This window comes from Myxine glutinosa, chromosome 5 (genome assembly GCF_964187855.1).
Source record: "Myxine glutinosa chromosome 5, kmMyxGlut1.1, whole genome shotgun sequence".
NCBI classification, from domain to species: Eukaryota; Metazoa; Chordata; class Myxini; order Myxiniformes; family Myxinidae; genus Myxine; species Myxine glutinosa.
In genome coordinates, this window is record NC_136265.1 from 34,068,536 (window position 1) to 34,093,442 (window position 24,907).

At 45.4% G+C, this 24,907-nt stretch overlaps 1 protein-coding gene across 4 annotated transcripts in view; it reads left to right on the top strand.

Moving 5' to 3' along the window:
* ADCY9 (adenylate cyclase 9) overlaps positions 1 to 24,907 on the top strand; it is a 115,419-nt gene that overhangs the window by 36,689 nt on the left and 53,823 nt on the right. For all 4 annotated transcript variants that reach the window (XM_068104672.2, XM_068104674.2, XM_068104673.2 and 1 more), the window contains exons 3-4: positions 21,230 to 21,402; positions 22,791 to 22,934. In XM_068104672.2, the coding sequence (XP_067960773.2) occupies positions 21,230 to 21,402; positions 22,791 to 22,934 (317 nt within the window). The remainder of the gene's footprint in view (positions 1 to 21,229; positions 21,403 to 22,790; positions 22,935 to 24,907) is intronic.

A 24,907-nucleotide genomic window follows, 5' to 3' on the forward strand; every position in this document is an offset into this window, starting at 1 on the left:
CCTACGAGATCGATGGAATCTCCTGCGATGAATCTGAGTCTATGGGCCTATCACTTCGCCATTGCAGACAGGTTGGTGGTCTCTCTGTCTTCTACCGCCTCCTTTCTGTTCTTGCACCCTCTGCTCTTTCTGTGCTTTGTCTCTCCCAGGTTTCTGCAGGGCACACACCATCCACGATCAACCCCTTCTCGAGAAACTACTTATATCCAGGATCACTGCTCACCTCCACTCATTGGTATATCTTTTTCCCGCCTGTGGAACCAACTTCCACATCCTTTTCAATCTCATTCTTCCCTCCAGGTATTCGAGACAGCTGTTTGCCACCATCTCAGATCGTCTCCTATCCAAACCCATGATCTTTACTATCCCCATCATCCCCACGCCTCCCCTAATTTTTCAGTTTTTCCTTCCTGAGAATTTGCTTCTGTGTCCATCCTGTCTATCCCGTGCATCCTGCCCTACCCCTCATTCTCACCCACATCCCTTTTGTTTGTCCATCTTTCTGTTTTGTCCCTCAACCCTGCAGTTGCTGTTTCCTTCTGGTGTTCCTTATTGTTCTGTTGCGTCCTGATCTGTTCTGTGTCCTTGTTGTTCCACGAGATCTTTTTTTTTTTTTTTTTGTATACAAGATCGAGGCTATACAAATATTTCATAACAAGAAAGAGCAATCGGAGATTGCAGACCCTCGCCAGGACATGTTTGTGTGGTATATTTTGTGTGGTGTTTGTTCGTCGCTGTGTTTGTGTGGTGTATCGATGACGTGCATTTATGTTGATACAGCACACACAGACCTTTTCGGTTTTATTGTATCGATTCACATTCAAATCATATTTATTTTATAGACGTACTCACATACCAATTGTACATACTCTATATTCTATAAACTTCCGCATGTCCGCACATTCTAATAATACATACCCTTCAGATAAAACACGTTCCTAATGGCATGTACTTTATTGACATACTCATATTCTTAATTGATTTTTATGTACCATATAATTTATGGAGCGTTGAATGCCACCAAGCAGTTTATTGGCCTGGTTTATACTGGGTGGTTTGCCATTGCCTTCCCAGCATTGCTTGTTCACGCTTGTTCACGCTGAATGTCAAGCAAACGTACAATTTTCATTCCAATCTTCCAACCAGAAAAGCCTTCCAACCACGTGACCTATGACATCAAAATGTACACTCTGCCTGTGATTGGGTAGAGGATCATGTTTGTGAAGTTTCGTGTTGATCAGATAAGGTTTGTTTTTCTATCCAAGATGGCTGCCAAACCACGTGCATTATGACGTCACCATTTTCACACTGTATGCTGCAATGGTGCGAGATGATATTTGTAAAATTTCACTTCGATCGGGTAAGCGCTTTCAGAGAAACAATTTTTTGAATATTTTCCATAAATCCAATATGGCTGCCAAACCATGTGACCAATGTTGTTGTTTTTTCCCAAAATTATATTCCCATGGGTAGTTGAACATATGGTCAAAATTTCGTATCGATCCGTTCAGTGCTTTCCGAGAAGAACAATCATTTCATTTATTCAGTTTTTGCATAAAATCCAGTATGGCTCTCAGACCGTGTGACTTATGACCGAATCTTTTTCAAACTTTATTCCCCTAGGCTAGTAGATAATGTATGTGGAGTTTTGCATCGATCTATTAAGCCGTTTTGCAAAGGAAGATTTTTGAAGGTTTTCATTTTCAATCCAATATGGCTGCTGAACCACGTGACAGATGGTGTCGTCCATTTATTTCTCTCATACAAATTTTGTGTAGATCATGCTCAAGAAATTTCAAACTGATCGGATCAAGCGTTCTGCTTGTCTATTTATGACATCATGAATATAATGTTGTTACCATGGGGAGTACTTGACAATGAGCCATGTTTCAAAAAATTTCCATGGAGCGGTTTTGGAGATATAAAAATTCCCTTTTTAAGGCCATTTTCCCTGCGAGAGCGGGGGTTAGCTTTGCGGGCCCTATGACAATCATCATGGTTCCCTTTTTGAGGCAATGTTTTCTTATGGCCGGATGCCCCTCCTGACGTCAACCCTTTAGTCGCCTCTTACGACACGCAGGGATACGGTGCACCTATTCCAAGCTGGGGCACACACCGGCACATTCGTCCCAGCAAGCTGGTACTCGATTTGCCAACTTCGGAAGGCTGAGTCAACGCCCCTGGCGTTAATTCAACGATCGACCGGGATTCGAACTCAGGATCCTAGGATCCCAAGCCGGCACCCTAACCGCTAAGCCTACACCAGGCTGATTTCGGAGAAATAGAGGTGTAAATTTTTTCGCTTTTTCCAAGGTGGCGCTCATACCATGTGACCTATGACGTCATTATTTTACAAAAAATTATACAGGAGGAGGTGCTCCTATGATGAAAATTTTGTCGATTGGATCAACGGTGGAAGAGAAAAGCATACTCGCGTTCTGTGCGGACAAACGGACCCACATGCAATACCCACTCGTCTGGCGAGGGTAATAACTACCTCTCTTTAATTTTTTGTTGTTGTTCTTCTTCTTTCCCCTTTATAAGGGGTGAGGTCCGATGGCACCGAGATCCTGTCCTGCCTTAACCACAATACTTCTCCATTCCCATCTGTCCTCAGCCAACAACAACCAACCACCCAAGCTCTATTTAAATATAAAAATAAATTTGAGAGCATGGGCAAATTGCCAATTTATAAACCAGTGATTTCAAAGTTTATTTTGATAGAAAATGTGTACAAAGCTATTTCGAGATCCCGTAAAAAGGGGTTTGTAACATTACAGTCATGATGATTAATTGAGGTTTAACACAGAGCAGATGGTGTTCGGCCAACTTACGGGAATTTGTCTGAAAGCATTGGGTGAGGCTCATTGTGTGCGGTTGGTCGTTGGTTACCAAAAAACACAAACTGAAATTGCATCTGTTGTGAGGACATCAAGGACGGTCGGCTGATGTAACAAGAGGAGCTGGTGAGCGCTACCAGTAGTTCTGCATTCGGATTGTTGTACAGGACATGACGATGTACACACGGTGCCGACGACGAAAAGCTGTAGAATATGATAAACACGCACAGGACAAATGCCATCGTACGATAAGGAAGCCCTATCGTCTGGCGACAGGAAAATGGGCCGAGATGTGGCAGATATTATGTTGTTAAATGTAGGTTTTAAAAACAAAATAATTGTTCAAAATAACTTGGGGCGATATGAAATTTTTTGTGGAAGCAACTTTTCATTTTCAAACTGTGCTACAGATGAATATTTCTGAATGATAGAATGAGCAACTGCATTTGGCAACAAAACTGTAACATTTTGGATGTATGAGAATGTAATCTTTTTCTTTTTTTTTACGAGTCGAAGTGGGTAAATTGAACGCTTTTCCTCGTGCCATGTAGTTTTGTGATTTGCTTCTTTGTTTATTATCTTGCCAAAACGAAGTTTTTGCAAGATGTATTAGTCAGCTTGTATGTTTGTTTGTTTGTTTTTTTGTTTGTTTGTTTGTGGTTAATCATTTTTTTTCACGTTTAGATCACTCTGTAGACCACAGTTATTATTGGAAACTCCTGTAACTTCGCATATCAGAGTCCTATAGAGATACGCTTCAGCACACAAAATTTTGAAGGTCAAGGTCAAAGGTCAAGGTCACTTTGCGGTCAATCATGGAGGTCAACGAAACCCTTATTTTTTGAGTAACTTTGATCGGATCGTCTCCAAACTTCATGGGAATCTAGTATATGGTCCGGCGCTCAGCTGATTAGTTTTTGGTGGCGATCGGCCTTGACCTTCATGGTTAGCGCTGGAGGTCGAAAATTATTGACCCCAAGGTCAAATTTTGAAATCGTAGGTACCATATCGAGTAATACCTCATATGAATGCCCTTGATGAGTGCTTCCCAGATCTGTAAACAGTTTGACGCTATGACGTCATTTGATGACGTCATGACGAAAAAACGGAATTTTCATGAAAAAATTATTTCCTCAGTTCTCATCAAAATCTTTCAATATTTCATGTGCGTTGGTCATGAAGACATACTATTCACCATACGAAATTATTAAGGTCAAGGTCAAAGGTCAAGGTCACTTGGCAAGATACGGTTCACCCTGTGGGTGACATATGTTTATTTATTTATTTTTCTTTGCAGGGTCGAGGCTCGTGGAAGAGCGAGGCGACTGTGGATCAAAAGGTAACATGCAGACAGTGGAGCGACAGTTATGCCAAAATGAGAAAAGGAATCTATGAACAGGCAGAGAGGAGAGGAAACACGGAACCTGCAAGTAAGACGGTTGGGAGAAAAGATCATGGATAAGGATGGGGGATGAGATGGTGGTTGGTGGTATTCCATATGCAGCTTGTGGCTCATTGCTGGGAGAGCGGCTCTGCTGCTGATGTTACCAGTTTGCTGGTACTCATTTTGCTGACCTTGGAATGATGACAGGCTGAGTCAACCCACCCAGGTGTTATTTCAACGGAACGACAGGGGTTCAAACTCAGGACCTGAAGATTTCAAGCCAGCCACCTTAACCGTTAAGCCAACACCAAGTTACGAGATGGTGGTGCATCGCCTGCTTGAAGTGCTGGATGGCAGAGTGGGATTGAAACATCTCATGAAGGTCGTTCCACGAATGGGAGAAAAGAGTAACAAAGGAGAAGTTGGCCTGGATTTCAGGAGTTTAACGAGGAAGGGTTTACTGCAAGAACACGTGCATGGAGGAGCTTGGGTAGTGTTGGTGCATTGAGAGAAAGAGAGAGGAGTGGGAATTAGATTAGAGGAGAGATGGTAGAAAACACAGGTGTCACTGACCTATCTGCGATGTGAGTTTCAGGCCTTGTGCTTCAACCCTCATCGCAGGACATTCCAATAATGTTGATTTGATGTGTTTGTTTGTAGTTTCCTGTTGTCCTTGTTTGTGTAATCTGTGTACAAACTCCTCGGGTCTCAAACAGTTGATCATCTTGAGTACACGCCCTTCGATTCTCAAACAGTTGATCCTCATGAGTACACGCTCCGAGAGTCACAAACAGTTGATCCTTGAGTACAACAACAGGCATTTTAAGGCCATTTTCCCTGCTAGAGCGGGGGTTAGCCTTGCGGGCCCCATGACAATCTTCTCCATTTTGCCCTATTTTCTGCATCTCCTCTTGTTAACCCCCGTGCCCGCAGTTCTTCTTCTACCACCTTTAGCCAAGTCTTTCTCGGTCTTCCCCGTCCTCTACTTCCTTCTACATTCATTTTCATCACTCTTCTCAACCAGTCACTTTCATCCTTCCTCAACACATGACCAAACCATCTCAACCTGTTTGTCTTCACACCATCCATCACAGGCTCTATTCCCATCATCTTTCGCAATTCATAATTTGTCTTCCTCTCTCTCAACGATACTCCGCACATCCACCGAACCATTCGCATTTCCACCCTTTCCAGCCTTCGTTGCTGCTCTACGTTCATTACCCATGTCTCGCTCCCATAAATCATAACACTTCTCACACATACGGCATACACCTTTCTCTTCAGCTTCAACGGCACTCCCCTCCTCGTCAGCACGCCACTCAGTTCCCGAAACTTCTTCCATGCACATCTCGCTCAAGCAACCGTTGCCGAGTCTGATCCACCTTCTCCATTCAGCATGTCTCCTAGGTAGCAAAATGTTTTCACACCTTCCAGCTTCACGCCGTCTCCAAGATCCAACTCAACATTTCCTCCATCTGCAGCTCCCTCTGTGCACACTTTACACTTGAATGTAGCTGCCACACTGGTTAATGTCCCTCTCAGACCACTACATTTTTGATGAACCCACTCAGCGCACATTGTACATTGAATGGAGTTCATTCCGACACCCTTCCTGCACACAGCATACGGCCACTTCCCAGTTCTTTCCACCTCACCACATGCTTTACCACTTGCCATCACCTTCATCTTTCCGATATTCACCTTTAGACCTTTTGCCCCTCCATACATTCCTTCCACTTGTTCATCATCTCCCTCAGTCAATCCATACTCTCCGCAATCAACACCAGATCATCTGCATACAACAACTCCCATGGTAAAGCCTCCTTTATGTAAACCCTCCGTTGATCCTCAAGAGTACATGCTCCTACATTCTCAAACAGTTGATCCTCATGAGTACACACTCCTAGAGTCTCAAACAGTGGATCCTCATGAGTACACACTTCAATAGTCTCAAACTGTTAATCTTCATGAGTACATGCTCCAAGTGTCTCAAACAGTTGGTCCTCATGAGTACACGCTTCTAGAGTCTCAAAACAGTTGGTCCTCATGAGTTCCGGCTCAAGTGTCTCAAACAGTTGGTCCTCATGAGTACCGGCTCCAAGAGTCTCAAACAGTTGATCCTCATGAGTACACACTTCAAGAGTCTCAAACTGTTAATCTTCATGAGTACATGCTCCAAGTGTCTCAAAGAGTTGGTCCTCATGAGTACACACTCCTCGAGTCTCAAAACAGTTGGTCCTCATGAGTTCTGGCTCCAAGTGTCTCAAACAGTTGGTCCTCATGAGTACACACTTCAATAGTCTCAAACTGTTAATCTTCATGAGTACACGCTCCTAGAGTGTCAAAACAGTTGGTCCTCATGAGTTCCGGCACCAAGTGTCTCAAACAGTTGGTCCTCATGAGTTCTGGCTCCAAGAGTCTCAAATAGTTGGTCCTCTTGAGTACCAGATCCAAGAGTCTCAAACAGTTAATCTTCATGAGTACATGCTCCAAGTGTTTCAAACAGTTGGTCCTCATGAGTACATGCTCCTGGAGTCTCAAACAGTTGAATCCTCATGAGTTTTATTCAGGAAGGGATTTAGCAATCCTTAAACGGCAATTTCTTTTTTGGAAGTCTCGGCTTTGTTTGTTGTGACATTTGCCAAATTGGAGCTCTTGATGTTGGGAGGGTTTTTGTAAAAAATACGAGAACATTTTATTTTTATCCAAACAAGACTTTATTATCCTCTTGAGGAACTTCGGCGGCACTCTTCGCTGATGTGGTTTGAATTAAAAGGAAGGCATTTGACTTTGTTTTGAAAACGAGGGAATGTGCAAGACAGCATGTCCTAAAACTTGAGGATGATTTGGGGAGAGGGTTGGGGGATGGAGAGGAGAAGATGGGGAGAGGATTGGGAGGATGGTGAGAGGGTTGGGAAAGGGTGGTGAGAGGGTTGGGGGAGTGGGTTGGGGGAGAGGGTTGGGGGAGAGGGTTGGGGGATGGAGAGGAGAAGATGGGGAGAGGATTGGGAGGATGGTGAGAGGGTTGGGAAAGGGTGGTGAGAGGGTTGGGGGAGTGGGTTGGGGGAGAGGGTTGGGGGAGAGGGTTGGGGGAAGGTGAGGAGAGGTTTGGGAGAGGATGGTGAGAGGGTGGTGAGAGGGTTGGGGGAGAGGCTGTAGAGAAGGTGTAGAGAGGGTGGTGAGAGGGTGGTGAGAGGATGGTGAGAGGGTTGGGGGAAGGTGAGGAGAGGATTGGGAGAGGATGGTGAGAGGATGGTGAGAGGATGGTGAGAGGGTGGTGAGAGGATGGTGAGAGGATGGTGAGAGGATGGTGAGAGGATGGTGAGAGGATGGTGAGAGGGTGGTGAGAGGGATGGGGGAGAGGATGTAGAGAAGGTGTAGAGAGGGTGGGGAGAGGGTTGTCAGAGGGTGGGGGGAGGGTGGGGAGAGGGTTGGGGGAGAGGATGTAGAGAGGATGTAGAGAGAGTGTAGAGAGAGTGTAGAGAGAGTGTAGAGAGAGTGTAGAGAGGGTGTGGAGAGGATGGAATGGAGGGAAGCAGCAGGTCTTGTTTTTTCTGACGTTGGTAATCATTTCATTTCATTAATCATCACTCTTGATAAACCAGTTTTCTCGGCCACTGCAGTGTGTGAGGAATGCTGGTGTAATTACAATGCTCCACCGAGTGCCGTTCTAGTTATTAATGGCTTTGCTCTAAATCGAAAGTGCATTTTATTTTTAAAGCTGAAGTGACTTATTTACTCAAACGTGCAGGCCATGTGTGCAATGCATAGTTTGTAACAACTTTCTACTCTCTACCCTTTCTCCCCCACACCATACCCCACCATCACACTCGTGCTCTCCTGCCTCACCTCTCTCTCTCTTTCTCTTTCTCTTTCTCTTTCTCTTTCTCTTTCTCTTTATCCTGCCACACCTCTTTCTCTCTATCCTGCCACACCTCTTTCTCTCTATCCTGCCACACCTCTTTCTCTCTATCCTGCCACACCTCTTTCTCTCTATCCTGCCACACCTCTTTCTCTCTATCCTGCCACACCTCTTTCTCTCTATCCTGCCACACCTCTTTCTCTCTATCCTGCCACACCTCTTTCTCTCTATCCTGCCACACCTCTTTCTCTCTGTCCTGCCACACCTCTTTCTCTCTATCCTGCCACACCTCTTTCTCTCTATCCTGCCACACCTCTTTCTCTCTATCCTGCCACACCTCTTTCTCTCTATCCTGCCACACCTCTTTCTCTTTATCCTGCCACACCTCTTTCTCTCTATCCTGCCACACCTCTTTCTCTTTATCCTGCCACACCTCTTTCTCTTTATCCTGCCACACCTCTTTCTCTCTATCCTGCCACACCTCTTTCTCTTTATCCTGCCACACCTCTTTCTCTCTATCCTACCACACCTCTTTCTCTCTATCCTGCCACACCTCTTTCTCTCTATCCTGCCACACCTCTTTCTCTCTATCCTGCCACACCTCTTTCTCTCTATCCTGCCACACCTCTTTCTCTCTATCCTGCCACACCTCTTTCTCTCTATCCTGCCACACCTCTTTCTCTCTATCCTGCCACACCTCTCCCTCTCTCTCTTTCTCTCTCTCTCTATCCTGCCACACCTCTCCCTCTCTCTCTTTCTCTCTCTCTCTATCCTGCCACACCTCTCCCTCTCTCTCTTTCTCTCTCTCTCTATCCTGCCACACCTCTCCCTCTCTCTCTTTCTCTCTCTCTCTATCCTGCCACACCTCTCCCTCTCTATCCTGCCACACCTCTCCCTCTCTCCTGCCACACCTCTCCCTCTCTCCTGCCACACCTCTTCCTCTCTCCTGCCACACTGCTCCCTCTCTCCTGCCACACCTCTCCCTCTCTCCTGCCACACCTCTCCCTCTCTCCTGCCACACTTCTCCCTCACTCCTGCCACACCTCTCTCTCTCTCTCTCTCCTGCCACACCTCTCTCTCTCTCCTGCCACACCTCTCTCTCTCTCCTGCCACACCTCTCCCTCTCTCCTGCCACACCTCTCTCCCCACCACACCTCTCTCCCCACCACACCTCTCTCCCCACCACACCTCTCTCCCCACCACACCTCTCTCTCCCCACCACACCTCTCTCTCCCCACCACACCTCTCTCTCCCCACCACACCTCTCTCTCCCCACCACACCACTCTCTCCCCCACCACCACACCTCTCTCCCCCACCACCACACCTCTCTCCCCCACCACCACACCTCTCTCCCCCACCACCATACCTCTCTCCCCCACCACCATACCTCTCTCCCCCCCCCCACCACCACTCCTCTCTATCCCCCACCTCTGACTCCTTCTGCCCCTTTTCTCCCCACCCCTCGCCCTACGGCCAACGCCAAATTCCAAAGTTCATCAATAAGTTTCCAACCTTTGCTTGCTGACTGGAACCTTGAAGTACAATCTCAACAAAATTAAAATCTCATAAGCATTTTTTTTTTTGTTGTTGCATACAACATCGAGGCCGCCAGCTTGGAAATGTGGTTTTCCCAGGAAAGATCTTGGCAGATAGTGAGACCCACCCCATTAGTTTTTTTTGTATACAAGAACATCAATCACAACAAAAAAAAACACGGACACATAAAACATATAATAAGGGTAGCGATAGACAAGATGGGGAGAGAAGGGGAAGCACACAAGTACAACATTTGAGAGCAGGGATATCGGGAGATCTGTGAGAGCGAGAGGGCTTGGGCGGGGTGGAGGCATGGGAAGGGAGGAGGGGGGGAGAAGTATAAAACACAAGGACACTGCAAGGACTTCCAGGAAAGAAGTCGGTATTTCAAAAAAGTGGATCTGGGGTCAATTAGCGGGGGTAGAAAAGATCAAGGTTTTGGATGGGGGAAGATAAGAGATGGTGGTGAACAGCTGTTTTAAAGACCTGGAGGGAGGAGTGGGATTGAAGAGAGTGAGGGAGTTTGTTCCAGAGGCGGGAGAAAAGAGGAATGAAGGAGTGAAGGTGAGCAGAGAGTCTTGATTTCGGCAGTTTAACCATAAGAGGGTTGCTGGCAGATCTTGTGCGACCTGTAGGAATATTTGGGGGACAGAGCACAAAGAGAGCTGGGGGAGCAAGGCAAATGATGGTGTGAATATATCATAGCGTTTGTGAAGTACAACATACTCTCCTCATCAAAGTGACGGGTAGATATGTCTCGCAGAGTAATGGAAATGGTACTGTTAGAAAGCTAAGAATAGATTTCCTATGTTCGGAAGCTAATTAAACACGATAATTGATTTACTTCAAACAAAAATTCATGTCCTTCTCATCACGAGGATGGCTGTTTTAAAAGACTGCATTTCCGAGATTGAAGAAGCAGGAATGGGAACTTAATGCAGCAGTTCAAAAGGTAACATTTGCTATTCTACAATAGCAGGAACACTTTAGAAGTAGATGGAAGGAGCACACAAAATTATATTTAGTAATATTTCTGGAAGCAACAGAAAGCATCTGAAAATGCAAAGCCGGTGCGCATCCGCTCTAGTTCAGACTTCTTCTTCTTCTGTTAAACGTGACGAAAACGGATAAAATAAAATACAAAAAAACATCGACGCTTTGAGGCGATCTTGACCTTTTGATTTCAAAAGCAATTGGCTTCAGTGACGAAATATGCAAGCCCTGCTCAAATTTCAGGTCAAATGGATGAAAATTTACGATGTATGCAAACTTAACCTTTGACCCTTTTGATAAAAACAAAACAAAAACAATTTGCTTCTAACTTTTGATTGGTGAACCACTTCAGTGACTCAATATGCAATTTATTTTAAACTTCAGTTCAATTGGATGAAAATGGACAATTTTATGCAAGCTTCACCTTTGACCTTTCGATCTAAAAAAACAAAAAAACAATTTGCTTCTAACTTTTGATTGGTGAACCACTTCAGTGACTCAATACGCAATTTATTTTAAATTTCAGTTCAATTGGATGAAAATTTACAATTTTATGCAAGCTTGACCTTTGACCTTTTCATCTTAAGAAAAAACAGCCGGCTTCTAGTTTTTGATTGGTGAACCAATTAATTGACCCCATATGTAAATTCTTAAAATTTCAGGTCAATTGGATGAAACGACGATTTTATGTGACGCTGACCTTTGCCTTTTGACCAAATTATTAATTTGTCTTCTCCATCTTCTCATAATAAGGCTTTATTGAAAATTTTATGACAAAAGCTCAAATGGTAAAGTTAAAGTTCAGGTCAATTGGATGAAAATTGATGATTTTAGGTGACGCTGACCTTTGCCTTTTGACCAAATTATTAATTTGGCTTCTCCATCTTCTCATAATAAGGCTTTATTGAAAATTTTATGACAAAAGCTCAAATGGTAAATTTAAAGTTCAGGTCAATTGGATGAAAATTGATGATTTTAGGTGACGCTGACCGTTGCCTTTTGACCAAATTATTAATTTGGCTTCTCCATCTTCTCATAATAAGGCTTTATTGAAAATTGTATGACAAAAGCTCAAATGGTAAAGTTAAAGTTCAGGTCAATTGGATGAAAATTGATGATTTTAGGTGACGCTGACCTTTGCCTTTTGACCAAATTATTAATTTGGCTTCTCCATCTTCTCATAATAAGGCTTTATTGAAAATTGTATGACAAAAGCTCAAATGGTAAAGTTAAAGTTCAGGTCAATTGGATGAAAATTGATGATTTTAGGTGATGCTGACCTTTGCCTTTTGACCAAATTATTAATTTGGCTTCTCCATCTTCTCATAATAAGGCTTTATTGAAAATTTTATGACAAAAGCTCAAATGGTAAAGTTAAAGTTCAGGTCAATTGGATGAAAATTGATGATTTTAGGTGACGCTGACCTTTGTTTGACATTTGACCTTTTGACCGAATTACAACTACACATTAGAAAATATCCTTTTTGTGTTTCACTTAATTTTACATCTTTGTTGAGACTCTCAGATAGATATACAATATGTTTTTGAAGCACAACATGCAGTCTTTTTTATTAAACCCATTGTCGAAGTGGCAGGAGGCACGGCTATTATCTAAATGATACAGATCTAAGTGCAATTCTGTTTCTTCAAGAAAACATACTCTAATCTCACAAAAAAAATACTGTGTTGCACAGCTCGGCTTCTTGCTTCACGGAGTCGCGTTCCCAGAGAGAAAGGGTATTTGCTGATTCTGATCCACCATGCTCTGGTAGAGACGTCGGAGCTGCCGAAGCAGTTCCTTGGCAAGGGTTAAACTGGGTGGTTTGCCATTGCCATCCCAGCAGTGGTTATGGCAGGAATTTGTAGTATATTCAGGTTGCCGGTGATAGCTCGCCGACTCTTCACGCAGAATATCCTTAACGACCACCAACCAGGGAACCTGAACTCAACTGGTCTATATCAATATGGTTAGAATATGCATAATAGAACCACAAACTATATAGTTTATATGTGCTAAAGAGGTACAGTAACGTTGAAGGTATCTCATGTTTAAACAGGAAACTAGAAAAAAATTGAGTTTTAAGTGAGACATGAAAAGTAAAACTACAATTACTTTTCTCAGATTTCAGACTTGAATTTATTATATGTGTTGAGCTTTGTTACATACTGTCTACACAACAAGTTTCAGCCTTCTAGCTACATTAGGAAGTACCAGATTGACAAAAATTGATTTTTCAATATGGCCGCCCTGCCACGCCCATTTTTGGGCGTGCCCAAATGCAATCCCAAACTAGTTTATGTCTTAAAGATGCTGCATAACAATTTTCATCAAATTTAATCAATATTTGTGACTTTTAGAGCGTAGACGTCAAATTGTTTACAGACAGACAGACAGACAGACAGACAGACGGACACTGGGTGTCGACAAAAACTCAGCTGGACATAGTCCAGTTGAGTTAACAAATGCCGGGAAAGAGGACACCCAGTTTAACGTGCATCCAAGGGACGGCACACAAACATTGATGAATCTCCCTGCCTGTGAAACACCAGGACGTGAGTTTATAGCTGAGTTGGGATTCAAACCCAGGCCAGACAGCTGAAAGGCAAGTGTGCGTACCTCGAGGCCATGCTGCCAGTCCCAGATATTTACCGGCGTTTGTAAAGTATTGCAGTATGTTGTCTTTTACGTGCACGTCCATTCTCTAGACGTGGCGGGAGCTAACGATAGGAATCAAAATGTTGTTCTTGCCCGTTTTGGATTGTGGCCGGATTAGGACCCGAGAGAGGAAACGATTCCGAGGGCTTTTATGGTCCTGGATTGAACTATTGCAGTTCCTGTTTCTTTGTTGTGGTTATTTGCAGCAAGCGCCAAGTGAATAGGCAGGCAATTCCATCTCCTTCCAGCTGCGTTTGTGTTTTTCCACGGGGGTACTTGGTGTTGCTTGCTTCAGTCCCCATGATGTTGTTGCTGCCAAAGGCCGGACAAGCAAAGTGCAGCTAGTCAGGTTCACTATGTTAACAAATATAATTTCGTTCAAAATTTTGGTAGATTAGCAAAACTATACATTTTTGGAATATTCAGAGCATGAGGAATCCAAAAATTAATGTTGGCATTTGCGTAGACACCTCTGCGAAAATGACACTCAGGACAGTGATGCAGATAGTCAGGTGGAGGATATGTTTTAACTCCTGTTTGTCTGTGAAAAGGACTAATTGAGTTTTTTTTTTAACTTTCTTCGTGATTTGTCACCTTTGAGAGATGGAACCACCATAGATAGAGATCGATTTGAGAGATGGAGCCTTTATAATACCATATTCATTTCAAAAAGTTGTGGAAGAGTTGGATAGGCGACAGGAACAAGCCCATTAGATTTTGGTTCAGGTCTGAATCCAGATCCGGCCTATCAGTGGGATACAACCTGTAAACTCTTCAGCCTGTCTGACCCTGACCAAGTCAAACCAATTGCTTAAAAAAAGGTACGTTCTGCTTCCTCAATCGATGCTCAGTACTTACAGGACACAGCACGGATAAACCCTGGAGGTTTACGTGGATAAACTCGACGCAACCACAGCACTCGCCTTCTTTTTGTTATTATTCTGGGCTTTTTGCGAGATCTTGGAAGAAATTGGTGAAGCTCAGTTCAGTGATATTGTGTTTGTGTTATCTCGCATATACAAGCTAAAACTAGTGAAATTTAAAACCTTGTGGATATCCCGTGACCTCTCCGACGAGGAGTACATCCATGTACTTTGATCGGCTATTGCGTGATTGGATGACACACATTTCATTTTTATCTATACCCGTATATAGACAAATACATGTGGATGATGAGACTTTATTTGCCACAGTTATTCTCACCTCGTGGGGTTATCCAGGTAAAGTTTTTGGCCTCGGTCTATTAAGAACTGGATGGCCCGGCCTGCTGTCCAACTGAGTAGGTTACAGCAGGAATTTGTAACTTCTTCTGGGTGCTGGCGATGGGCTCGCCTACTCTTCACAAAGGACACCATGGGATCTTTAACGTCCACCAACTAGTGTTGGTAGACTGGACGCCCAGCTTAACGTCCATCCGAAGGAAGGCGCACACATTGATGAATCGCCTTGCCTGTGAAGTACCAGGAAAATATTTTACAGCTGCGTCGGGATTAAATCTTTAATTCTGGGGCCTGGAGTTTAGGCCTTTCTGCAAGCTGCACTTCTGATTATTCCTACTAGCAACGGTACCCGCCCTAGGGGCGGGGTTTCAATTGGGAGGCCCAAATGAAAAGGCAAAATATCAGAAATTGAAGGCTTTTTCTATTTTAAACGATTTATGTAAACATCCGTTAAATAATATCACACACAAATCATCAAAATCTAAACAGTATTTGTCGAATTTCAATAAAAGCCACATCACTGTTCATATCGGTAAATATTATTCCATCGTGTTTGGAAAAACTGGAAAATTGGAAAATTGGGAAAACAATATAGCCTATTTTACTCCAGGGGGTCCCAGGATTAGCCACCCAAAATTTCGTTGCAATCGGTTCAGCCGTTTTTGCAGTACCTGGGAATGGACGGACGGACGGACAGACAGACAGACATTTAATGAATTATAGTAAGACTAGTGGGGTCACCGGTGGGAATCCCACGGGCATGGACGTGTGTGACATTTGGACATCTTGATTTAGATGCTGCACATTAAATTTTACAAAATGGTTACTGGCAATTCATCAGATCCAGAAATGGTGTAATGAACACGATTTATTTATTTCACATAATATGTGACGCCTCACTCCTCTCCACCTGACACTCTCCTCTCTCCACCCTCACGCCTCTCCAATCCCACTCCTCCTCACACCCCTCTCCAATACCTCCTCACACTCCTCTCCAATTCCTCACACTCCCCTCCAATCGATCCTCACTCTCCTCTCCAATCGCTCCTCACTCTCCTCTCCAATCGCTCCTCACTCTCCTCTCCAATCGCTCCTCACTCTCCTCTCCAATCGCTCCTCACTCTCCTCTCCAATCGCACCTCACTCTCCTCTGCAATCGCTCCTCACTCTTCGCTCCAATCGGCCCTCACTCTCCAACTCCTTGCTCCTCACTCTCCAACCCCTCACTCCTCACTCTCCAACCCCTAGCTCCTCGCTCTCCAACCCCTAGCTCCTCGCTCTCCAACCCCTCACTCCTCAATCTCCAACCCCTCACTCCTCACTCTTCAACCCCTCGCTCCTCACTCTCCAACTCCTCGCTCCTCACTCTCCAACTCCTCGCTCCTCACTGTCCAAGCCCTCACTCCTCACTCTCCAACCCCTCGCCCCTCAATCTCCAACCCCTCACCCCTCACTTTCCAACCCCTCGCTCCTCACTTTCCAACTCTTCGCTCTTCACTCTCCAACCCCTCGCTCCTCACTCTCCAACTCCTCGCTCTTCACTCTCCAACCCCTCGCTCCTCACTCTCCAACCCCTCGCTCCTCACTCTCCAGCCCCTCGCCCCTCACTCTCCAACTCCTTGCTCCTCACTCTCCAACCCCTAGCTCCTCACTCTCCAACCCCTAGCTCCTCACTCTCCAACCCCTAGCTCCTCACCCTCCAACTCCTCGCTCTCCAACCCCTCGCTCCTCACTCTCCAACCCCTCACCCCTCTCCAATTTCTCGCTCCTCTCCAACCCCTAGCTCCTAACTCTCCAACCCCTAGCTCCTCACTCCCCAACCCCTAGCTCCTCGGTCTTCATCCCCTAGCTCCTCGCTCTCCAACCCCAAGCCCCTCACTCTCCAACCCCTCGCTCCTCGCTCTCCAACCCCTAGCTCCTCGCTCTCCAACCCCTAGCTCCTCGCTCTCCAACCCCTCGCTCCTTGCTCTCCAACCCCTATCTCCTTGCTCTCCAACCCCTAGTTCCTCGCTCTCAAACCCCTAGCTCCTCGCTCTCCAACTCCTCGCTCCTCGCTCTCCTACCCCTCGCTCCTCGCTCTCCAACTCCTCGCTCCTCACTATCCAACCCCTCGACCCTCACTCTCCAACCCCTCGCTCCTCACTCTCCAACCCCTCGCTCCTCGCTCTCCAACCCCTCGCTCCTCGCTCTCTAACCCCTCGCTCCTCTCCAATTTCTCGCTCCTGTCCAACCCCTAGCTCCTCACTCTCCAACCCCTCACTCCTCTCCAATTTCTCGCTCCTCTCCAACCCCTAGCCCCTCACTCTCCAACCCCTAGCTCCTCACTCCCCAACCCAGAGCTCCTCACTCTCCAACCCCTAGCTCCTCACTATCCAACCCCTTACTCCTCTCCAACCCCTCGCTCTTCTCCAACCCTCCTCATCGTTGTTGCAGCAGCAACCTGTGCGAGTCTGTGATCACGTTCGTCGAGGATCTCGTTCTCCCGTCTCGTTCTTTTTCTTGCTGCAGTCTTGTGGGGTCACCTGTGGGAATCCCACGGGCATGGACGTGTGTGACATTTGGACATCTTGATTTAGATGCTGCACATTAAATTTTACAAAATGGTTACTGGCAATTCATCAGATCCAGAAATGGTGTAAAAAAAACAAAAAAAAAAACCACCTTTAGAGGCCATTTTTCCCCGCAAAGCGGGGGTTGACCTTTTTCGGGAACCGTGGTTGTTGTTGTTTTTAGGGTCCCCTTTTTGAAGCAATGTTTTATGGCCGGATGCCCTTCCTGACGCCAACCCTTTTTGCCGCCTTTACCGACAAACAGGGAATTACCAGTGAACTGGTACTCAATTAGCCGACCTCGGAAGGATGACAGGCTGAGTCAACCCCCCTGGCGTTAATTCAGCGATCGACCGGGATTCAAACCCAGGATCCTAGGATCCTAAGCCGGCACCCTAGCTGCTAGCCCAACACCAGGGTCAAGATCCAGAAATGGTGTAATGAACACAATTTATTTATTTCACATAATATGTGACCCCTCCCCTCCACCTGACACTCTCCTCTCTCTACCCTCATGCCTCTCCAATCCCACTCCTCACACTCCCCTCCAATACCTCCTCACACTCCTCTCCAATACTTCCTCACACTCCTCTCCAATCCCTCACACTCCTCTCCAATCCCTCACACTCCTCTCGAATCCCTCACACTCCTCTCGAATCCCTCACACTCCTCTCCAATCCCTCACACTCCTCTCCAATCCCTCACACTCCTCTCCAATTCCTCACACTCCCCTCCAATCGCTCCTCACACTCCCCTCCAATTGCTCCTCACTTTCCCCTCCAATCGCTCCTCACTCTCCACTCCAATCGGCCCTCACTCTCCAACCCCTCGCTCCTCATTCTCCAACACCTAGCTCCTCGCTCTCCAACCCCTCACTCCTCTCCCATCTCATTCAATTTGGAAATGGAAGTTTCCACGCAACGCATGAATTGTCACGATCCTCAAGAGGAAGTGTCTCGTAATCATCAAATGACAAATGGCAAGTAAATTACATTATAAAAATTAAAGATTTCAAATAAACCTATTTAAAGTGTACGCGCACATAACTAATAAAAAAAAAACGAAGAAATATCTCTCGGTAATTTCCTGAAACATATTTTAGTTTTTACTTCCGGATAATAATGTTGAATGAAATAAGAACGAAGAAATATATGTCGTTTTGTGACGACTGTCATCAAAAGTAAAAGTAATTTTTTTTTTTTTTTTTTTTTTTTGTATACAAGATCGAGGCTCGTGAAAGAGCGAACATTAATCACACAAAAAGACAAACCGACACATAAAACATAACATCGGGAGCGGTAGACAAGATGGGGAGAGAGGGGGAAGGACACAAACACAACATTTGAGAGCAGGGACCGAGAGACATGGAGACATCGAGAGATCTGAGAGAGGGCGAGGGCTTTGGGGGGGGGGGGGCATGGGAAGGGGGCGGTGGGAGAGGTATAAAACATATGGACACTGCCAGGGCTTCCAGGAAAGAAGTTGGAATTTCAAACAAGGTGGATCTGGGGTGAATTAGCGGGGGTAGAAAAGATCAAGGTTTTGGATGGGGGAAGATAAGAGATGGTGGTGAACAGCTGTTTTAAAGACCTGGAGGGAGGGGTGGGATTGAAGGGAGTGAGGGAGTTTGTTCCAGAGGCGGGAGAAAAGAGGAATGAAAGAGTGAAGGTGAGCAGAGAGCCGAGATTTCGGCAGTTTAACCATCAGAGGGTTGCTGGCAGATCTTGTGCGACCTGTAGGAATATTTGGGGGACAGAGCACAGAGAGAGCTGGGGGTGCAAGGCCGGAGAGGAGTCGGTAGAAGACAGAAAGACCACCTACCTGCCTGCGGTGAGTGAGTGAAAGGCCCTCAGAGATAGCTTCATCGCGGGAGATTCCAATAATTCTGAAAGCTTTGGTTTCAACAGCGTGAAGCCGAGCTAGGTGTGAGGCAGGAGCACCGGCCCATAGGGGAGAACAGTATTCCATTGAGCTGCGGATGAAAGCCTTGTATGTGGTGAGGAGCTCAGGTGTGCCGAGGAAGGACTTCGCACGACGGAGGATGCCCAGTCGGCGACTGGCTTTGGAGGCCAGCTTGGAAATGTGGTTTTCCCAAGAAAGATCATGGCAGATAGTGAGACCCAAAAGCTTGAGCGACAGAACTTCTTGGAGAGGATTGTTGAGAAACTAGATGGGAGGGTTGTCCAGTCGATCTTTTCGGAGAGACATAGTAAGAGTGTGAGATTTGTCAGGATTGAAAGACATGTTCCACTTGTTTGACCAGTCTGTGATTTGGTCCAAGTCTTCAGAGAGTGAGGAGGCTGCAGACTGCCGATCTGAGGGAAGAGGAATGGAGTGGCAGAGAGTGGAGTCATCAGCAAAGAGATAGAGAGGATTTTCAAGAGAGTCAGAGAGATCATTGATGAAGACCAGAAAAAGCACGGGGCCCAGAACACTGCCTTGGGGAACTCCAGCCTGAACAGGAAGAGGAGATGAGAGAAACCCATTCAGGGCCACACGTTGACGACGACTAGAGAGGAAGTCCGCCAGCCATGCGTGGAGATTTCCATGGATACCAAAGGAGGAGAGTTTGGTGAGCAGAGCGGGGTGCCAGACCGTGTCGAAGGCACGTGATATGTCGAGGGAGACAGCTCTAATTTCCTGTTTGGCATTGAGCACCTCCATCCATTGTTGAGACAGCAGAAGCAGCATGTCCAGAGTAGAGTGACCTGGTCTGAAACCAAATTGATGATCAGAGATCAAGCCATTGGAGAAGAGGAAAGATTTCATATCCGAAGCAATGATGGATTCCATGACTTTGCTGATAATTGGGAGAAGGCTGATTGGTCTGTAGTTGCTAGGATCTGTTTTTGCACCTTTTTTGTGCAAAGCGGTGATGTTGGTTGATTTCCAAGCAGATGGCAGTTGACCTTGAGCAAAAGAGAGGGTGAAGAGAACAGAGAGAGGGTGAGATAGAGCGGCAGAGCAGGATTTTAGGACCCGTGGGCTGATGCCGTCGGGTCCAGTTGCAGAATCAGAGTCGAGGGTTGACAGAAACTTTTCCACCTTGTCAGGAGGAAAGGACACGGAGTCCAGGAGCAGCAGGGTACGACTGGGTATGGTGGGTACAGAGAGGGATGGGTTTGGGACACAAGATTTAGAGGCAAACACAGAGTTGAGGCATTCAGCTTTTTCACGTGCGGAGTCAGCTGTGTAGCCGTTTGAGGTAAGGGAGGGGATGGAGGGGGAACAAACACCAGAAACGGATTTGACCAGACACCACCAGGATTTGGAAGAGGGAGACAGATAAGAGAGTTCGGTCTTGAGAACGGAGAGATATTGTTTCCTGGCTCTCCTGAGCGGAAAAGAAATATATCTTAACGGAAAAGAAAAAGCGAATTTTTAATATATGTCGATATTTTCCCCGTCTGTTATTTTAGGCGGTGTATTTTCGTGTATCATCGTGGCGCAATTTTAAAAAATATATCTCTGCATTTTCCTGTGTGCGCGTGAATGTTCTCAATTATTTCTGACACCGAGTCTAAAACCATCGATAAAAATTAAATCAGATGGTGAATTCGAGAAAAAATCGTGAGGGTGACTCGATGAATGGGCTTTATTTTACCGGCCTTTGAGAAATCATTTCGTTCTATAAACGGAAACTTTCATGGGATTCTCTTTCCGGTTTTTTTCAACTGAGTCTAAAACTATGTTAGCGACTGTTAAAAATGAAATGATATATCGAATTTGAGTTGAAATAAACCTGTGTGAGAGAGAAAGACAACATGGGCCTAACTAAACAGGCCTCAAAGCTATTCGAGTTAATAAAATGGTGGATATTTGTTTACATGAAGCCTCTCCAAGAATGGGTGGAGCTACTCTGTAAACGGAGTAAGCCACACCCCCGGACAGACAGACAGAATCACCTTCGCCTATTATAATATAGATGGGAATTTACAGTGAAAATGTGTTTATCAGTTCATATTTGCATTGATGCAGTGATTCCATAGATTTTTGCATCACCTTTTTTTGGCACAAGGTTTATTTGTGTGAGGGACACCTGCCAGCTTTCATTTGATGTCGCAAATAACCAGTTGAATTCACATTGCCCTATTCTATTCTATTGTGATGGCGTAATCTTTGAAATGTGATAAAGGCACCTGGGGTCCCATGCCACCCCCGATGCTTCACAAGATGCATTGATTGCAGGAATGAGAACGTTCCTAATCTCTGGGTACATGAGCGGTGAGCGGCCTGTGTGGTGGAGGGACGAAGGACCTGCTGCCCTTCCTTTCGGCGGCTGCTTGTTGTACCCCTGGGCGCACCCATTGCCCAACACGCAAGTCTCAAGTGTGAAGCAATCGAGCGACGGAACACAACAGGTAAGCTTCTGATGTTGTCAGGTTGTGTTCGGCTTTATGCATCCGCTCTTTTTCTGTCTATGATGTAATCGAAGGGTTCATTCATGCATGAATTGCATGAATTTAGCCACGTCTTTCTCGGTCTTCCCCGTCCTCTACTTCCTTCTACATTCATTTCCATCACTCTTCTCAACCAGTCACTTTCATCCTTCCTCAACACATGACCAAACCATCTCAACCTGTTTCTCTTCACAGCATCCATCACAGGCTCTATTCCCATCATCTTTCGCAATTCATCATTTGTCTTCCTCTCTCTCAACGATACTCCACACATCCACCGAACCATTCGCATTTCCACCCTTTCCAGCCTTCGTTGCTGCTCTTTTAAATTTCATTTTTCTTTTAAATTTATTTTAAATTTCAGTTCAATTGGATGAAAATTGACAATTTTATGCAAGCTTGACATTTGACCTTTTGTTCTAAAAAAAAAAAAAAAAAATTTTTTTTTCCAACAAACAACAAGAGGAAGACCACCTTTGGAGGCCATTTTCCCCCGCAGAGCAGGGGTTGGCCTTTTTCGGGCACCGTGGTATCCTTTTTGAAGCAATGTTTTATGGCCGGATGCCCTTCCTGCCACCAACCCTGTTAGTCGCCTCTTGCGACACACAGGGAATTACCAGTAAACTGGTACTCAATTTGCCGACCTCGGAAGGATGACAGGCTGAGTCAACCCCCCTGGCGTTAATTCAACGATCGACCGGGATTCAAACCCAGGATCCTGGGATCCCAAGCCGGCACCCTAACCGCTAAGCCAACACCAGGCTATAGGTTCACCCATCCCCACCCCGAAACCCACCTTGTTCCAAATTTCCAGTTTTTCCTTCCTGAGATTTTGCTTCCATATCCATCTTTTACACCTGGTGAACCCTTCCCGACCACTCTTTCCTCCCCACATCCCTTATTTGTCCAAGTCTCTCTATCTTATCCTTCAATCCTGCTGTTGGTGTTTCCCCCCCCCTCTCTCTCTACTGTTCCTTTTGTTCTGTGGTATCCTGATTTGTTCAGTGTTCGAGCTCTTCCATGAGCCTCGACTTTGTACACAGAAACGATCGGCTGTGCACAGCTGGATTTGTTGTGGCACAGCATGGATCGCTTGCGGTGCGAACAGGGCGGTACAGGTAGTATTATCTTGTGCGAAGTATTTAATGAAAACTTATTTTAGCACGACGGGAAAACATCTGAGTTCTGAAATTAACTTTAACCGCAGCTTTATTATCGCTGTCGCAGTAAATATTTCTGTGTAACCCCTTTGATCTCCATTGCAGATGTGAACGAGTGCAGCACATGCATAGTAAACCTTTTGTTGAGGATTCTAATTTTGTATGTGGAATTTCGAACCGCCCGTGCAGGATGGAATGGTGCCAAACGAGGCAAGGCCGGTCGCCCATGCTGGCTCGGATGGTACAAGTTCAACACATGAAGCGAGTCGGACTGCCAGAGCCGAGGGTGCTGGTGTGGTGGATTTGACTCGAGGGCGCCCTGGCGGTGACAAGGTGGGTATATCACCTTCTTGCTGCAGTTGGTTTAAAGAGCGGTGGCAGTATGAGCTACGATTTTAGAATAGGTCTAATGTGGTGGAGAAATATAATTTAACATTTTAAAATCGAAGAATATTGGTTTCATTTAATTTGCCATTGTCTTTAAAGATCCTACTTTGCCACTTTTATGCCATATTGCTCAGATCTTCTTCTTCTTCGTATGCAGCACAAGGCTGTGGGGTATCATCATTGGCTGAGGGCGAGGCTGTGCCGCTTATGCAATGCCTTCTGTAGATTAGGGCAAGAATTTGCGATGGGCAGAGTCGGCGATGTCTCGCCTGCTCTTCGCGAAGAATACCGTGGGATCTTTAACATCCATGTGCCCTACTGCCCACATTGCATGCCATACTGCCTACATTGTATGCCATACTGCCTACATTGTATGTCATACTGCCCACATTCCATGCCATACGGCCCACATTCCATGCCTTACTGCCCACATTGTATGCCATACTGCCCACATTGCATGCCATACTGCCCACATCATATACCATACTGCCCACATCATATACCATACTGCCCACATCATATACCATACTGCCCACATCATATACCATACTGCCCACATCATATACCATACTGCCCACATCATATGCCAAGTCCATTAAAGTGGTGGAGTGTTAAGATTTTAGGAGCGTTAAAGTGGTGCCCAGAACCATCTTCCACTCTCCGTGTCAGGATTGCTGGTCTTACTTTGTCTCCCTCAAACTACAGCTACCGGGCCAGCTTCAACCTCACTTTCTTACAAACAAACATCACACGCTTTTCATCATACACTTTCCGTACTCATTTTCACTCCTCACCTTTACTTTCTTTCTCTTTTATTTCTATTTATGTAGTTATTTTATTTATGGCCTGGCCTCAACGAGGACTATATACTCAGTGACTGGAGCCTTAAACATAAAAAAAAGAAAACGTCACATGCCATGTTCCTACCTTTATGCTATATTGCCATATTGCCAATTTTAAGCCATATTGGTCATATTATTTACTGCACAGTATTTACATTTTTATGCCATATTGCTTTGCTAATACTTACTTAACATTTTGGGTTGGGATACCACTCGACCGTGCAAATCCTTTTCCATCACGCACTCGGCTGGTTTTCCTAATTGCCTGTGCACGTGACTCACCCAGGTGACCGACAAGACAATGGACCTTCACCATGTCCCTTCTCCCCATTCTGCTTGGTTCACCATCTTGTGTATGCAGGAAACTTCAGTGTCTTCATTGACCTTTTCATTGACCTCTTCATTGACCTCTTCATTGACCTCTTCATTGACCTCTTCTTTTTCTTCCTTTTTGCCTTCCTCTTCCCTCCTTGCTCATCTGTTTCCTCTTTTCCCCTTCCTCTTCTACGTATTCCACTTCTCTTTTCTTCTTCCTCTTTTCTTCCTTTTCTTCTTCTTCCTCTTTATATTGCTTTTCTTTATTTTCCTTTTTATTTTCAATTTGAGGTATCCTTCTGGACACAGGTCTCTTCATTCCCCAAAATGCAGATCGTGTTGGAATGATGCATTTTACCTAACTAGTACACCCGCACGCTACGGGAGGGGCAGGAAGGATCAGTCCTCTTTGGGATATATAGAATGACACCAAGTCCATCTATGGTCGGGTCTCAATAACATTGGGTGTGTGTTCATTCACCAAGTTTCCTGTGGAGAGATCGCCAAGTGGTTTAAGCATTCGAGCAAGCACTCCATTCAAAACCGTTAAGGAACGGCTGGCTTGGCAAGCGCTAGTTATCAGCTTGGTAAATGAGTACAACCCGGGCTTCCTCCATTTCAGTTTTGTGTTAAACAGAAGGAGTGAGTTTCAAAAGGCCGCCACGAAAAACGCCATGTTAGCGCCAGGAAGGGTCATGTTATTTACCCAACCCTTGTGGGGTATATAGAGTACAGTAGATCTTTGCTCAGTTCTGTAAGTAA